The 17,617-nt window shown below is 35.2% G+C and overlaps 2 protein-coding genes across 3 annotated transcripts; one reads left to right on the top strand and one right to left on the bottom strand.

The window, feature by feature from the left end:
* Positions 1 to 4,541: 4,541 nt before the first annotated feature.
* On the bottom strand, positions 4,542 to 5,682 carry LOC121989142 (zinc finger CCCH domain-containing protein 2-like). The gene has a single exon (XM_042543009.1). It carries the CDS (start codon positions 5,539 to 5,541, stop codon positions 4,651 to 4,653), a length of 891 nt encoding a protein of 296 aa, XP_042398943.1. The 5' UTR covers positions 5,542 to 5,682; the 3' UTR covers positions 4,542 to 4,650.
* Positions 5,683 to 6,700: 1,018 nt separating this feature from the next.
* LOC121989141 (serine/threonine protein phosphatase 2A 55 kDa regulatory subunit B beta isoform-like) lies at positions 6,701 to 16,474 on the top strand. 2 transcript variants are annotated; one of them, XM_042543008.1, is made up of 14 exons: positions 6,701 to 7,055; positions 8,844 to 8,947; positions 9,040 to 9,135; positions 9,211 to 9,330; positions 10,031 to 10,231; positions 10,504 to 10,595; positions 12,048 to 12,166; positions 12,707 to 12,830; positions 12,941 to 13,064; positions 14,421 to 14,489; positions 14,576 to 14,667; positions 14,765 to 14,842; positions 15,850 to 15,917; positions 16,015 to 16,474. In XM_042543008.1, exons 1-14 carry the CDS (start codon positions 6,932 to 6,934, stop codon positions 16,149 to 16,151), a joined length of 1,548 nt encoding a protein of 515 aa, XP_042398942.1. In that variant the 5' UTR covers positions 6,701 to 6,931; the 3' UTR covers positions 16,152 to 16,474. The 2 variants fall into 2 exon arrangements, with proteins under 2 accessions (XP_042398942.1, XP_042398941.1); XM_042543007.1 differs by having other exon boundaries at positions 10,031 to 10,237.
* Positions 16,475 to 17,617: the final 1,143 nt, after the last annotated feature.

Here is a 17,617-nt window from a genome sequence, read left to right as displayed (position 1 = left end):
GGACTGTGTAGAATAACAACGAACATGACACATGGAGCAAGTTGGGTACGTAGTGCATTTGAGAGATTTGAGGACTTAGTAGAAGATGACTTTGATGGTGAAGTAAAACTGAAAGCTTTTTATGAGTTATAAGAATTGAAAGACATGCATCCTTAAGAAAAGTATATTTCAACTTGATCATTAAGCTATTTTAGTCCCGACTCTAGTTATTTGGGTGTGAATTTAATTGATTAGTGAGTTGAATCCACTAAAATTGATTCAAATTTGGTGGCTTACTTACAAAATATTTCTATTTGAACCCTAGTCGATTGGATAGTCCACTGATCTATCATGAGTCAATTGATGGTAAATTTTAATTGAGTAATTCAACAATAGAAAGCCATAAGTAGTTGTTAGATTGCAACAGTCGATCGACTTAGGGATTATAGTAGACAGGAGAGAAGGGGAGTTGATGGCGACGGACACCTCCTCTTGATTTTTTTAGTGTAAAAGGTACTGGAGAATAAGAATAGGGGGTGAAAGAGGGATTAATGGGGGGCAATGCTAATAAACTATAGGCAAAAGTGATCACGAAAATATTCAATATATGATGGATCTGATTGACTAATTGATGATATAACATGAGAGTTTGAAGGTGGATGAAATATTGATTGTTTAAATCATTTGAATCTTTCTCTTGTTTTATTTGTGCCCCTTCTCTAAGTTCAAATTGTAAAGTTTTATAAGAGATTTCTCTATTTATACACCAAAGAGAAAGATACTAGACTTTCAATAGTGACTCATTGATGAATCACGGCTACGAAGCTTCTGCACCACGTTTCATATGCTTCATTAATAATTGATATGCTCTTATGTGTTAGTCACTATTCCAAAAATTAGTAGTCGCCTATGATTTACCTCCTTCGTGTTGACCTTGGGACGGGTTGACGAGGGCGTTGAGGGCGAACGTATTCGCCTTTTTGTCATAATTAATAATTGATATGCTAAATTCTTAAGGTTTTATTTTCGTGTTAATTATATAACTTTGTTAGTATCACAGTGCTATATAGATCAATAACTACATGTCGTTAAAAAGGGCATCTAGTTGAGCTAAATTAAGGCACTTGTAATCTAATATGAAATTTATATAGAAAAAAACTATAGTTGCTACTTATACTAAATAAACGCACCTAACTAAAAGTTATTAGACTAACATGAACATTAAGTGCTTTAAATTCCGTGTATGATAAGTATAGCCCATTCACTAAATCTCTTGAGTAAAAAAAGATCACCATCCTAATTCTACTAATCGTGTCTCTGAGAGCTAAATCATCCAAATAAATTTCTCTGTGGATGTGAAAGAAGACGAAAGCAATTTGACAAATACCTGTCTGAGCATTAGCTAGATTTGCTACAAAGAAAACAAGCAAGCCATACAAGGCCAAGTATCTCGTCATCTCCTTGCAACTCCCTCGATTGTACATTATTATGTTCGATCGACTCATTTATATATATATGCGTGTCATCTTACCATTTCACTCCGACGACATCTAGCATGCTTTGGAATGAGGCTTGCGTGTTCAAACTTTTTTTTTTCCTTGTTAATTAGTACAACTAGATCTGGAGGTAGAAAGCTGATTATATTAAGCTGATAAATGTTTTAAAAATTGCTCAAAGTCAACCAGCTTCATTCATCCAAATGAAAACTGCTTCCATGTACATTAGTTAAGTAGTTAGTACAGTTCGATGTGCACGTATGTACCCAAAAAATGGAACAATGTTTATGTACCTGTCCTCAACGTAACTCCTTAGCTCATCATTCTTTCAAGTTGCAGGTTAAAAACTACCTTTGGAATTTTTCTTTGAATTAAGTTGACCAAGTGAGCATATGAATATTTGGTTGTTCTTTTTCCAAAGATGTATACATCGGCTTCTTTCGGCCTGAACAACTCACTCCTTAACTGTTTCATGCTCCTTTGTATTCTTTCCATCCATGAAGTGACCTTAACTTTATTCACACCGAGTGAGTGCTATTGTTTCTGATAAAGTAGCTGCAGATCCCTGAATGTATCAGGAACAGGAAGGTTGATTTAAGTGTCTCCCTCTTTGCAGTAACGCATTGGCCATGCTTCATGAACATCCTCCATTATCTGAATTGTACCATTAAGCTAAGCTCAATGCTTCTTTGGAGCCGCAGCAGGCAAAAAGGTTAGCTAATGTGTTTTCAGAATAACTTCAACATGACAGCTCCTTCCATGTTTGCCTCAGACCAATGGATCTGACCACCTTTCATTTCCATTCTGATAAATTGTTTTTGTTTGTTATTATATTGGTGCATGTGCTTCTCCTGTAATATATATAAAAATAAAATAAATTGTATGTGATGGTTAGACTATCTAATGGATAACTAAGAAATTTAAGATTTTGATGACAAGTAGAAAATTTTTGTGGGATCGGACCGGTCTTAAGATGGTTTAAAGAGATGAACACTTGAATTATCAAAAAAATAAAATAAAAAAGGGTATTGTCTGATCCTATATGTTAAATTAACTAGTAAATTAAAAATTAGTCAGCTTCAGTTTGCTAATGACAATTCAAATCCTGCTGAAGATGAGATGATAGGATTAAGCAGATGGTGAAAGGGGATAGTGATAGCCATGAATGACTAACAACCCGAAATCTACTCCTACAATTAACTTTAAAATAATGCAATTTGCAGAAGGTGGTAGAGCTGAGTGAGGCTGACAGAGTAAAGGATTTCCAGATGAGGACGATGGCCATTATCATCTTCAGATAACGACTGGTTGATCCTGTAAATGTAACTAATGCAGAATTAAATGTCTATCTTCAGGGGCAATTCACATACATGCCGGTGCAGATGGAAAATGACTAATCGAGGCCTGAAATTTACTAGTTATATGTAACGAAAGGATTAATGGAATATTGTGGTTATCATTAAATTAGAGCATCATAATAATAAGAATAAATATTTTTTCCAAATATTTATGATATCCATATTCATATATTAAATATCTCACTCTCAAATATTCTAAATTTCATCTTTAAATTTATATTTTTAAATTTTTAATTAAAAAAAACAAAGAGAAAAATTACTGTGCATAACTTTATGCCCATTGATTTCAAATCCCCTTCTAATGGAAGATATTTAATATTGTGGGATATTTAGAAAAATATTTCCTCTAAATATCTCCATTGTCAATACTCTTAAATGACGATTAAGATCTTTTGATCCACAATTCCTGATCTTTTCTTGGTTCTATACACTTTAAATGTCATTTTTTTAGTAAATTTATCCAAAAAAAAAAAAAAATTTGAAAATCTAAAATGCCTCACTTCCGTAGATAAATTATGAGTTTTTTAAATATTTTTTTACTTTATAAATATATCTAATGAGATTTTGTTATTTTTAATTAAATTTGAAAAAAAATCTTATTAAATATATTTATAAGATAAAAAATTATAATTTATGTACAGAATTGAGATATTTTAGATCTTACTTTTTATTTTTTTTAAGGAATTTATAAAAAAAAAAAGAGATCCGAAAGTACGTAGAAATTAGAAATTATGAACCACGAGATTCAAACTGCTTAGAAGATGGTGTAAAAACGAGTTCAGATCCTCTGTCCTCATTTCTTTCTATCCCCGTGTCTCATTGCCGATCGGATTGATAAGATTAAATCTCAAGGATGCTTTACACATCACGAGGATATTGTACATATATTAAAGATGTCATGATACCTTAAAATTTAATCTGATCCCTTCGATTAATAATAAAATATAGGATATACAGAAATGGAGACAGAAAATCTGAATTGATGTAAAAACATGGACAGTTATGATACACAAGTTGGATTTTGTGAAATCTTAACTATGTCTTTTGACTTTTCCTACCTCACAAGTGAGCGAACCTTATCTTTCAATTTTTTTTTTCACTTAAAGCACTCATTTCCTTTGATTCCTCTTTCCTGAAAGCTGCCATATACATTGATATATCACTGTAATCTATAGCTGTATTGCTTATATTCTCGATTAGTGTCTTTCTCATCAACACTGCTTGCAGTGGATTGAGAGATCAAAACGTCAAGTCATATCGACATCTTTCATTATTTTCTAGATGATCTTCTACCTTTGATAGATCCTGGAGAATCCAATCACACTCAAGGGTGATGACATTGCCGGTGAAAAAGCAGGAAGTAACTAGTAATATTTGATAATATTTTTGGTTAGATAAATTCAGATTGAACAATAGTAAGTTTGAATCAATGAATTAATGACATATATATAAAGCAATTAAAGTTTTGGATTGATATATCTTTGTATGAATAAAATAAACCTCCAGAGGTTTGATTAAGTAGCTTCTACTGCTATTCTTAGATTATCTTTATCCAATCAATCAGGCATTACAATAGTCTGTTTTGATAAACTAAATTTTTTTGGGAAGTTAGAATTCAATTGTGTCGTTATAAAATAAAATTATCAAAAGATGGTATCACAAATATTATTAATTTTGGGCAACTTCTTTGTAGATTATATTTCTCAGAACCTCAGTTTTATTGTTTTAAAAACTCTTATGAAATTTTTTACATGTCGGAAGATCGATTTTATTCTAAGAACATCAATGGAAACCCGCTCCATGTCGGCCAGCGCTGCCTAAGCTTTCTTAAAGATGAGACCTTTACTGAGCCTCTCGAACATCTTCTCCCTCAGCGCCTTCCCTGACTCAACCCTTTCCGCTGGCCAATCTTCCTCCGAAGACCCACCATCGCCGCCCCTCGTTGAGGTCGCAGTTGGAGTCGACGGCAGGCTGAAGAGGCCAGAATTATACCAGGAAAGCCCCCTAAACGGAGACGAAAACCCAGCTCTTTCTACCTGCAACGCCCAAGAGCGGGGCGCGGAATTCGCCCTGCCTAGTTGCGCCGACGATGCCCCATGCCACGACGCTCGGCGCAGCTTAGCCCCTGCCGGCGATATTGGCGGAGAATCCGTCGACGGTGACATAGGCGGCGACGTCATCGTCGAGGTTGGAGAGGAAATCAGATAATTGGAAAGGTAAGCCTGAAGGAAGTGCGAGTCAGATGAAGGGCTCTGGTGACGCTGCTGAGGCGCCGGCCGAAGCTGGTCGGCGGTGTGGGCGAAAAAGCAGACGCGGCGGCGGCAGCCGACGCCGTCCTTGCAGGTCTGCGTGCGGTAGCGATCAGGGTGGAGCCAGCACTCGAACACACCGTGCGCGAGCTCACACGCGTCGCCGCGTTTGCACCCGCCGGCCTTGCGGAAGTCCGGGCAGGCGACCCCGGAGTACCGATGTTTCCGAGGGTCGCGACGGCGGGCCTTCTCGCCCGGGTGAGCGAAGGGGCAGTCGGTCCAGTCATGGGAACGCCCCCGGACGCACCGCCGCACCTTGAACTCGAACATCCGAAACTCATCCGAAGCGTATGCCTCCACCGCCAGCAGCGCCGCAACAGCAGCGTCTTCGTGGCCGCCGCCGGCGGTAGGATCATCAAAACCGTATAATGGCAAGAGGAGGTGGCCCCGTTCCAGCATCGTCTTCGTCGTCTCCTTTTCCTCCAGTTCGAAGATGATTAAATGGGGAAGGCTGTGACCCTGGTTAGGTTAGGAATCTAACTGCGGTTAAAAAGATCTTCAATTTACGGCGTTGAGATTTGGTGGCCAGTGGGTCGTTCACCCGCGGGACCCTTAGTCGACCCACTTAAGATAAAGGTACATATGGTGGTATAATTGTAATCGTGATAATTTAGTACTGATTGTACGGTCTCGATTGGAGTTGAGAACATTGAGATCGATGATGGATCGTACGATCAATGTGATGCAGTGGAGGAAGAGACCATCAGAGTTGGAGAAGGAAAATAGGGTGGGACCAATCTAATCCAATCCTACGTGTCACTGGTAGGAATCGGACTGCTCCCCGATTCGTGATCCATTGTGATTTCGTTGTGGTCCATCGTGGCTTCCATTTTGGGAATAGATAAAGATTAAAATCCATAGCTATATATAGTATGAGTTCAATCTTTATTGCTTTTCCTTTTTTAATTAAAATTTTAATTGGTATCAAATATCTTATTTACATATACTAACAATAAATTGAAAAATACTTAATATTCTTAGGTCTATTATTAATTAAGAAAAATTCATCTCATCCTTTACTTTATTAAAATTAGATTCTTAAAATGTCTAAAAATTTAAAAAGGCATCCTGACGCTGCTGCATCATTGTCCCGAAAGTTATTTAAAAAATGTCCAATCTTGATGAGACATATTCTTTAACACTCCTAAAAATTATTTCTAATATTAGTTAAAATTAGTTTAATATTAATAAAAGTATTTCAATATCAATTATAAATTTATATTTGATATTAATTCTACTTAAAAATATTTTAAGTTAGTCAAAATTATTACAATATTATTTATAATAATTTCAATATATATATATTATTTAAATATTTTTTAACGTTAGGGGTTCTTTACTGATTTGTTTAATTTTTATATATTTTATTTTTGCATTTTATATTCAAGAGTAATAAGCTTAGAAGGAGGTGAAATACAGTTTGTATTAAAGTTTGGAATAACTAATGATAATAAAAAAATATTTATTTATATTTTTTATGATAGTGCTATAAATCGTCAGAATGGGCCTAATGGGCTGCCACCTCCAGTTCTAAAGTTTAATTCTAATTAAACATGGAAACGAAGGGGAAGAGAGAGCGCATTTTATTTTACTTCTCTTATTCGTTATTTTCTTCCTTTTTCTCTTCTTCGTCTGTGTCCCCATCGTCACCGCCCCATCTGCCTGAAAACCCTCATCTTCTGATCGGGAATCGGCTCCGAATCCTGCTCTCCCCCACCGCCGATCCCTGTGCGGCTTCGTTGATGCCGCTTGAACCCGATCCCGATCTCACCGGAATTCTTTTGCCGAGATGAACGGGAACGGTGGTGAGGAAGGTGGGCCGGCGGTGGCGTCGTCGTCCAATCCGCCGACTCTGGATTGGAAGTTCTCTCAGGTCTTTGGGGAGCGCATGGCAGGGGAGGATGTCCAGGAAGGTGCGATTTTTTGCTTCGCCACTATTGTGATGTCAGATCCCTTTGTGTTTTGTGTTTGATTGCTGGAGCCAAGGTTTCAGGTTTCTTTTGGAGTTGCAAAAGCTTATATTTTCTTCTGCTAGATTTGATTCTGACGTTGTAAACTGGTTTTTATTTCCTCTTTATCTCTAAAAAAATGTAAGGGAATCTCCGATGTCTAACGTATAGTAATGGTTTCAAAATAGAAGGCCTGATTTAGAGGATCGGAGCCAAAATATTATATTTTCTCGGATAAATATTATCTTGCGGATTTTTGTGTCTTTTTTTGGTGCTTATCCTTGGAAATTCTTTACTCACTCATTTCTCATCACTGTGGTTCCCTTTCTAATAACTTCATTAGCTCATTTTCAAATGTACTCGTGGTTCCTAATGGCTAGATGTAGTATAATTTCCATGCATGGCCTTTTCTGTGAGGTAATTTTCTCCTCACTTTTCTCTTGATCCGTTAGTCTCATTCATAGAATAATTTAGTTTTTTACAAGTAAGTTCCTTTAGGGGTTCCCACATTAATGGACCTTTTCCGTTTATAGTCCCTTTAACCCGAATTTGAGGTGCTCTGTCCGTTTCCAGGCTCACTATTGATACACTTATTTACAGACACCGTGATAGCTAATTTACTTCAAATTGCCTACATAGACTTCCAATTTTCTATTCATGTATTTCAATAGGCATGCATTGTCAATTGATCTGGCAATTGACAGTCCTCATTTCAATAGGCATGCAGTGCTTCTGAGTTTTCAATGACCTTCACTTAATTATTTGATTGATTTAATCAAACCTTTTTTCTTTAATGTCATATGGGCACAAATTTTCCTGATTTTATTCTTTCTATTAGCATACTGTGGATGAAATTTTCCTTTTGTTTCTCAGTCATATTCATGTGTAGTGACTTTTTCTAAATTTTATGCAGTCTTTCTTTCTTTGTTCTCTAGTTAGATTAGTTCATTTGAAAGCAAGCACACATTGATTATTTTGATTCATAAGAAAACCTTGTCCATCTTCTGTGTTACCCTAATCGATCTCCATGACAAATAGAGTAGGGATGGCAATTTTCCCCGCGGGTTTGGGGCCCCGCGGGGAAAACCCGAAATGGGGATGGGGATCCCCGATTTTTCGGGGATGGGGCGGGTTTGGGGCGGGTATGGGAATACTATCCCCATCCCCGAACCCGCCCCGAATATATTATTATTAATATTAATAAATAATAATATGATTTTTTTTAAAAAGTATTAATAATAGTGTTAATATTAATATTAAAAATTTTGAAAATATTATTATTAATAATATTATTAATATTGATATTAATATTAATGGTTGGTGATGAATGATGATGATATATGTTCTTCAGTTTAGGAATACTTTCATAAATCATATTGTATAATTACTTTAAAAGGAACAAATAATTAAGTGGAAAAACTTGGTCTAATAACTCAGATCATTTTGTACTCTTCTCATTCAACTTCGCTGATGCACAAGGAACCTGAAAGCTCAGCCCATGTTTCATAACTTGTCGTGACCAAAGTTGTTCTCTAATTCGGTTCAAATACTAAATTTGAGAATGGGGCGGGGATGGGGAATCCCCGAACCCGAAAAAATGAAAACGGGGCGGGGATGCGAATGGCAAACCCGCCCAGCATGGTTGCACATGCCAAACTTATCTCCTTATATATCTGGATCCCAATATGTTGATTTTGTTTTTTGATTGTTAATAAAAAATTGCCCGTTGACATAAAATTTTTTCTATTGAAGTGGATATCATCTCAGCAATAGAATTTGATAAATCTGGAGATCATCTTGCAACTGGAGATAGAGGAGGACGCGTTGTTTTGTTTGAGAGAACAGATGCTAGAAATGTATGTTCATCACTGCACTTCCCTTTGTGCCTTTTCAGGCAAATGAAATGTCTTCCCTTAATCTTTATCCATTTTGATCTTTTTATCTGCAGCATGGCTCTAGGAAGGATCTGGAGGCACAAGATTATCAGATTAGCAGGCATGCTGAGTTTCGCTACAAAACTGAGTTTCAAAGCCATGAACCAGAGGTACTTCAGATTGATCATGTTACCACAAGAAGCCCATCGGTTATATGTGTTAATTTATTTGGTTTCATATTTCAGTTTGACTATCTCAAAAGCTTGGAAATAGAGGAGAAGATCAATAAAATCAGATGGTGTCAAACAGCTAATGGTGCTCTATCACTTCTCTCAACTAATGATAAAACAATTAAATACTGGAAGGTAAAGTCAACCTCCTACCTTGTTTAAAGAAAGTGATCCTTGCATATCTTGAATTATCTTTGTATAATTTTATGAAAATAGATTATATCTCTGCAGAAACATTTTGTTGTTTCTTTAAATTTATTTGTCTTTACCTTACCATTCTTTCCAAATTGTGTTCTACATATTGATTGGTGAATATATTTTCATTTTTCTGGCAATCCACTGGTCTAAACCTTAAATCTTGAATTCATTTTTTTTTTTGGGAACCATAGATCAAAATTCTGCAGCAAGTTTGATTTGCTTTTTACTACTGTTATGAATAAGCATAGCAATGGTGCTGTACTTGGGACATTTATACAGTGAGTTTATAATTTTTGTTTTACCAAATTTTGGAGCTTTTTGAATTTATGAAGTCTTTGTACTGTTATATGTTGAAAATTTTTCCTGATGTGTGTAACATTGTTTTTGTGGGAATAATAAAAATATACTTGCAGAGATATGATTAGAATTTTTTGCCCTCATGGCTTAGTGGAGTTAACAGCATAATGGATAGATTAAATTAGTCATCTCTTTATGCTTGCTCCTTCTCTGTTGTATTTGATATTTCCTCCTCTCTTAGTCTTATTCTTCATTAAGATTCTTAATTATGTCATTTGTGCACTCTTAATCTCTTATTTTAACAATCACCAATGCTGAAGCTTCTGTTGAATTCTAACAGGTACAAGAAAAGAAGGTCAAACAAATTGCTGAGATGAACTTAGATGCTTCACAGGTTGTGGGAAATGGCTGCAGTGGACGCTCAACTACTAACAGTCCTAGTCCATCTCTTCCTAATGGATGCTCTGGAAGCACTTTCAACTTTTTGAGCAATGACTTATCCTTCCCTCCAGGCGGATATCCGTCACTACGCTTGCCAGTGGTAGTTGTACGTGGCCATTGGCTACTACCCTGTAAACTAAATGTAGCTTATTAATATGGAGTGAATCATAATATGCAAATATATTTGCCCTTGATAATTCTCTTATTTAATTATGTGTATTATTTGTTGTTCTGTTAAGTTATTTTAACATGACCTGTTTCAAGGCTGCATCTGTGATTAAAATACACTTCTGAAGCCAGGAAATTTTGAATGAGTTTCTGTATTTGATGGAATTGACTTATTCTCAGCAATTTCTTATTTCTAATGTGTAGGTAAGTAGCCACGAGAAGAGCCTTGTGGCAAGATGTCGAAGAATATACGCTCATGCTCATGATTACCACATAAACTCTATTTCAAATAACAGGTTCATTCATATCCAATTATTAGTATAACAGTTGCTTAATCTACTCCTTTTCTTCTGTGTTTGGATTTCTTTGAATTGTAATTTTGTGCATGGAATAATCCAACTTATCTTTGAATATATCATTTAAATGCTTTCAATTGTACATGAAGTATGGTTCTGTTGCCGTGCCATACACATACAGGAACTATTTTTATCATTACAATCACATACATGCACTTCTCTAGATCGTTTTATATCGCTGTGTCTAGTTAAGTTGGCATTGGGCCAAGGAAGTTGATTGGGATTGTGACCTATTATAGAATCCATTTTATACATAGGATAATGCTCCTAATTTTTTTGTGGACATCTGGAAATCTCAAATGAACTTTGTAGGCGGTAATCTTAATGCGGCAATCCATTGAACATAGATCCAATCTTTAAAATTCTATTAAAACCTTAGGTATCATTATGTCAAATTGATGGAAATGTTGCTCAACTAAATGTTTCCAAGGAAAAGTTATTTCTAAATATTTTCCCTTCTCTTTTCTCTCATTTCATCCTCTTCTCTTACTACCTCCCTCCTTTTCTTACCGCTTTTGTCGCTGGCCCAATTCAGAAGAGACCTGCTGCTAGAAGCAACACAGCTCTAAGAGTGCTGGTCCAAGGCAATAGTGCTACACTTGGGCCACACAAACATGGGGTAGGAGTGCCATTTTGAGTAGTGATTCCTCTTGTCCGAGTCATGAAAAAAACAGTTACATAGGAAGGGAAATAAGAGGAAGAAAAAGAAGGGAGAAAGAGAAAAAAGTGAGAAGCACAGTGAAAAGGAGGAAATACAGGTTGACCTGAAAATTGGATTTCAATGTTTAAAATTGCTAATAGAGTATTCTTGCTACCTTTCTATCATTCTCTGTTAGTTTAATTTGATGGGATATTGAAAATTAAACAACTTCAAAGTTCATGTATGAATTGCATTGAAAAAAGTTTGTGTATAAATTAGCAATATATTCCATTGCTGAATGATTCAAAAACATTTACCCTATTTCAGTTCATATGTGCCTTTTCAAAATTGATGTACTACCATAAGTCTGACAAACACATTTTCTAGTTAAATAAGTTAGAGGTAAAATTTTGTAAGAGGTTGTGCATTACAGAATAAATTATCCAGCCTAATTAAAGGAAATCCACTTTGAATTGTTAAAATCTAATGGCTGTACCTGGAGCTCAGTTGTAGGATAAGATCTGACGGTTCATCCTTAAAATTTAAAACAAATGATTTATGTTTTTGTTCTCCGCTAATGATCCTTATGAGTACTTTTGCCTATTTGTAGTATTGCATTATTGCACATACTCTGATGTTGAAACCTCTTGGTCACAGTAGCATTAATGTTATTGTCTAATGTGTGTGTGTTCGTTTGTCAATTATATTTAATATTATTTTTTCTGAACTTCTTGACAATTTTTTATTGACAGTGACGGTGAGACATTTATATCAGCAGATGATCTTCGAATAAATTTATGGAATTTGGAGATTAGCAGTCAGAGTTTTAATATTGCCGATGTCAAACCCGCAAATATGGAAGATTTGGCAGGTATTTACTCTATACTTGCAAGTACCCATGACTTAAAATGTCATTCTCAAAATAGTTTTCTGTATAGATAAAGGGGCTATGACTAAATGAAACTACTTTCCTTTTAAAGCACAATCTAGCACTTTTGCATGCCTGATGCTGGCCAATTTGCATAACCCCTTTCTCTGTTCGTTTTTCCAAGGATAATTGTCCTGCTCCATGCCATTGTCATTTACAAAATTTTTGTTGCAGTTCTCTTTCAGCCAAGTCTTAAGTTTATGAATTTGTCTGACTACTCCCTACATTTTTTCTGGTATTTCAACCTTATATTTTCTTAACCCTACTTTTTTTTGTTGATATTTTCAACCTTTTATTATCTAATTTTTCATTTTTGTTTTGGTCATAAATTCAGTGAACTTGTCTTCTGGCTAGTTCTTGAACATATATTATGATACATGTTTGGCGGATTCCATTCATCATTCTCTATTTACTTTTAGCTTCTATTTGTTCTAGCAGCCATTATTCTTTATAACACTAAATCCACATCCTATTACATTTCAGAGGTTATAACTTGTGCTGAATTCCACCCAGTCCATTGTAATATGTTAGCATATAGTAGTTCAAAGGGCTCTATCCGGCTTATAGACTTGCGTCAATCAGCATTATGTGATAACCATTCTATGCTGTAAGTAAATTCCCTATCTTGTTTCAAGCTCAATGTTTTTTTTATTGATCTAGATTTATTCCCTAGTTACATACATTTTATATTAGCTATTGTGACATTCTTCTTTACAGGTTTGAGAATCGTGAGGCACCTGGTTCAAGGTCTTTTTTCACTGAGATCATTGCCTCTATTACAGATGTCAAATTTGCAAAGGATGGAAGACACATCCTAAGTCGTGATTATATGACACTCAAGGTTCTTGCCCTCTATTTCTTGTAGATTTTTTTTTAAGGGGGGAGGGGGCGTTTGTTCATCTGTTCTACTAACATCATATTTTATGAGAGGGTCATCTGGTTTAAAAATAAGTGGTGTTAATGCAACCATGCTTTAAAATCTCGCTTAAAAAGTAAGCAGTGGTGCTCATCCATGCAGTACTGATCTGTCTTCTGGTGAGGAATCCATTGTGCTTGAAACACATATGACAACAATCATCAGATGTTAGATCGCTACCAAATTCGAAATGGTGCTAGAGTTTCTGTGTTCCAATATTCCAGATCAAAAGAACAGTGCACATGATGAGTCAATCTAGATGTTAAGTAGATATAGCCTTTTTTTTCTAATAGATAAATGCCAGAAATTGAAAACCTGCAATTAATTGGAGTCAACTATATGAGAATGACTGAAAATCAACTATATGATATACTTCTCTACCGCCTTGTGACTTAACAGTGGAAAAAAACACAAAGAGAAACTCGCATGATAGGAAGCACAGGAGGAACCATTTCCCTCTGTTCCTTTGAGTAGGAATGGAAAGAGGGAAAGGGAATGATTTTCCATCTCACCAAGCCAACTATTTTATACAACAATTATATTTTTTTATTATCTACCTAATTTTATTTTGTTTAAGTTTAAAAAATTAATTTAACTAACTAAAGAATCTTTCCCTCTCTCCCTCCATGGAAGTGGTGGGAAAGAGAATTTACATGTTTGTCTCCTCACAAGGAAACAACATGAAAATCGTTCTACCCTCCTTTGCAACTGTAATATCCATTGTTGGCAATAAGACAGCCATACGATCACCTAATCCTAGAATTAATATATGAGACTTTCAAATGGAATCATTTTGGTTGACCTGTGACTGAATTTTACGTAACAAAAAACTATCTACAATTCCCTGTGCATTTAGGGGTAATTCTTGATACACTAATACATTGGTTTCATGATGTTGAATATCAGCATAAGCTTAACAATTGATTTTAAAAGTAGCTGGATTAAGAAAGCATAGAGATGTTGTAGCTCCCTATCTAGTATGATGACTACCAGAGCCAGAAACAATGCTAAAGTGACCAAGAATTATGTGCTTCTAGTTGTTGCAAGTACTTTGTGCTATGGTAGTATGTCCAGTGATTTCCTTGTCTGAAATTTTCCTTGTCATTGTTTCTTCTCTTCCATTTGCTCTTCAATTAATTATCAATTTCTAGTCTTTGGTTCAACTAATGAAATGTTAGTAGTAAATATCTTTTGTTTTTCTCTTACCTCCAATATTAGTAGTAAACTATTTTTTGTTTTTCTCTCACTCCAACTCCCTTTTTTTCCCTTATGGTTTTACAGCTTTGGGATATAAACATGGATTCAACTCCAGTTGCAACCTTTCAAGTTCATGAGTATTTGAGGCCTAGGGTGGTTTATCTGCTCTCTCTCTTTTAAATAAATGTAGGAATAGGTTGTTGCATGGTTCATTGCAATTTTGGTTCTTGTCGATGCAGTTATGTGATTTATACGAGAATGATTCAATTTTTGATAAATTTGAGTGTGGTCTTAGTGGAGATGGGTTCCGGGTAGCAACTGGTTCTTACAGGTACCTTCTAATAAACGAGCTGAGCTTGATTTAAGAATTTTTTTATTTTAGAGCATTTTAGTCCTGTAAGTTAATGATGTGCATTGTTCGTCTGCAGTAACCTTTTCCGTGTATTTGGCTGTGTTCCTGGAAGTAACGAAGCAACAACTTTAGAAGCCAGTAAAAATCCAACGAGGTAAAGCTCTCATTGCAGTTTTTAATAGTAGTCAATCATGAATGAGGTTTGATACTCACTTTATTTATTTTCTTGTCCTGATATTGAGAAAAATCACAACTAATTTTAAATGTTGGAGAAAACATCTCATATATGATTATTTGAAAGAGAGGAAATGCGAGTCTTTTGTTCACTAAATACTGCACAACATTTTGTAAGGTAGATAACTAGTGATGCAGTTCGACATGGGGCTAAATTCTTTGTTTTGAACTTTTTTTTTTTAATTTTTAAAACTTGTCTAAGTTTTAAAAATTATTATATTTTTAGGGTAAGTTAGGTCTCTTCTCAGAAGACCTGGTCATATTGTTTATTTCATAAAAGGGTTTGGATCCAAATTCTTTGATTTATGAAAAATTCCCTCTATGAAATTGTGTGAGATTGTGTTTTCGAGCTGCATTAGCTAGCTTTAAATAATATTACAAGCACTTGTTATTTGACTTGACCAGATTGAATAATGGAGCAGGAAAATTTTAGGGTCAACAAAATTTGGATTTTGTGAAACCTTTGGCTGTGGCACATGAACTTATGCCTTGTTCCCTATTGAAGGCTGCCTCAGGTTTGGGAAAAACAACAAAAAAGTACATAACGTCAAACACTTAATATATATAATGCATAATTCCTCAGTTTATAAAACCACCATCATACATCTTCATTTTATAAGCATTTACACTTTTGGTACCTTTTTCTAACAGAGTGAGATTTGATAGACATTTCATCAAGTGTCCTATCCCAAGCTATGACTATAACGTACCACTAATATTCTGTAACGTGATAGTATTGTTGCATCTAAATCCAAGAAACTACTGCTGAAATATCTGCAATATTGCAATTTTTCAGGTATCTATGCTACAGTAGGTGCTTTGACTTGCTTCCTTTTCCTTGTATCACGGGCTTTCTTTTTGGTGTTCGTTTAGAGAGAAAAACCCATTCTGATGGCCTAATATATCTTTCTCACTCTTTATGTGTAGGAAACAAGTGCAAAACCCAACAAGAGCTTCCAGATCTCTTAGCAGCTTGACACGCGTCGTCCGACGAGGTCAGTCATGCAAAAAGCTACTACTGTTCCTAGGCATCCAACTTTTGTTACTAGGCATTAGAATCATAACTTCTGATTTTCCAATGGCCCACGACAGGCGCAGAAAGCCCCAACATCGATGCCAACGGGAACTCATTCGATTCCGCAATCAAATTACTTCACTTAGCATGGCACCCAACTGAAAACTTAATAGCCTGCGCTGCTGCAAACAGCTTGTACATGTACTACGCATAAAAAAAGTTTTAACATCAGTCAAGGAGGAAACTTAAAAGGTAAGCAGCGCCTTCTTTTGCATTGTACCTGTGAAGGCTAAAGGCACTTTCAGATGCCGCCAACAAGGGTCACAATGGATTAATTTCGAATGATCTCGACATCAGAGCCTGAAGAGACTTTGGAAGTCTACAAAGGCAATTACATTTGTTGTTCTTAATATTTGTGGGGCTCAGAATGTGGGGGATCTTTATTCATATTCTTTTGTTTTGGGAAGAGATTGCATATCTATTTTGTTCGTGTTTCAGCATCAGGATCCCACTTAATTATAACTCTCTTACAACTAATCCGGGGGTTTGATGTGTGTGTGGTCTCATTCTCTAGACAGGCTGTGTTATTCACTTGATCCTACAATTACAGTGTAAAAGATATACATAGCTCAAGGCTTGTGAAAGTTCCTATTTTAATGTATTCAAAGATGTTGAAAAAAAATTATTCTGAACAGGTGTTGACTTGTACGTTCACATCTAATAGTTATCAAATTTAAAGAAAAATGTGACTTGGAAAAGAAGTATGAATGTGCATAAATATTTTCAAGGTATTGGAAAGCCATTTTATTACTTTGTTGTTAAAGGACATGTGTTTTAGTATTCTTATGAAATGCTTCTGAAAATTTTATTATAATGCTTTTTTTTTTTATTTGTTTCCTATTGTTCAATAAGCAATCAAGATAGCTAGATTCTTCGGTAAATTTTGAATTAAAATATTACTGGAAGGACAATAAAAGCATGTGGTACTTATCTCCTGCATATTTATCCTTGAATTAATGGGATTAGCGGAGTGACTCGTGTGATAAATGTATTAATTAAAAAATAATTCACAAGCCAATTCCATTATTCCTAAGAATATCCATAATAATATTAAATATTTAGAAGAAATATTTATGATTTTATATCTACATCATCAGTTAAATATCTCACTACTTAAATATCCTAAATCTTATAATTAACCTAAAGTGAAATCACCGGATATAAAATTCTGCCTGCCGATGTGAAAGAGCTTCTAAAAATATTCACTCAAAATATGATATAATTTTTAATTTAATTTTTGAACTTTTTATTTTGATCTTTCTCAACCGACTCTGACAAACCTTGGGCGAACTCAATGCTCACCTCGACTAAGTTCGACCACCTCGGGTAAACGAAACAAGTTTCAGTAGGCCTCGTCCAAACTTAATACTCGTATTCATCTAATTGTGAATTTCAAATTGAGATCCAACCTAATTTAACATAATTGTTAGAATACACTCATCATAACATGATCAAATTAAGACGTAATTTATATATATATAAAATCCTTGAACTTGTCCAAACTGGAGAGTAGGTGAGACAATTTCAGCTCTGTCCATCTATTAAGATTGACTATATCAAATTCAACCTCTACATTATTCGCAATCTTTGATTATAAATAGAGCCAAAACAATGAGTTTT

Source organism: Zingiber officinale, chromosome 6B (genome assembly GCF_018446385.1).
Source record: "Zingiber officinale cultivar Zhangliang chromosome 6B, Zo_v1.1, whole genome shotgun sequence".
NCBI lineage: Eukaryota > Viridiplantae > Streptophyta > Magnoliopsida > Zingiberales > Zingiberaceae > Zingiber > Zingiber officinale.
Note: the sequence above shows the minus strand (reverse complement) of the source record. Positions and strands in the feature narration are given on the sequence as shown.

What these genes read in the sequence shown, in the direction of transcription:
- LOC121989142 (XM_042543009.1), bottom strand. Translation starts at nt 5,541, where the DNA reads ATGCTGGAACGGGGCCACCTCCTCTTGCCATTATACGGTTTTGATGAT.
- LOC121989141 (XM_042543007.1), top strand. Translation starts at nt 6,932, where the DNA reads ATGAACGGGAACGGTGGTGAGGAAGGTGGGCCGGCGGTGGCGTCGTCG. An exon ending in TTCAAAGCCATGAACCAGAG is followed by an intron (nt 9,136 to 9,210) that starts GTACTTCAGATT and finishes TTCATATTTCAG; the next exon opens with TTTGACTATCTCAAAAGCTT. An exon ending in ATGAGTATTTGAGGCCTAGG is followed by an intron (nt 14,490 to 14,575) that starts GTGGTTTATCTG and finishes TTGTCGATGCAG; the next exon opens with TTATGTGATTTATACGAGAA.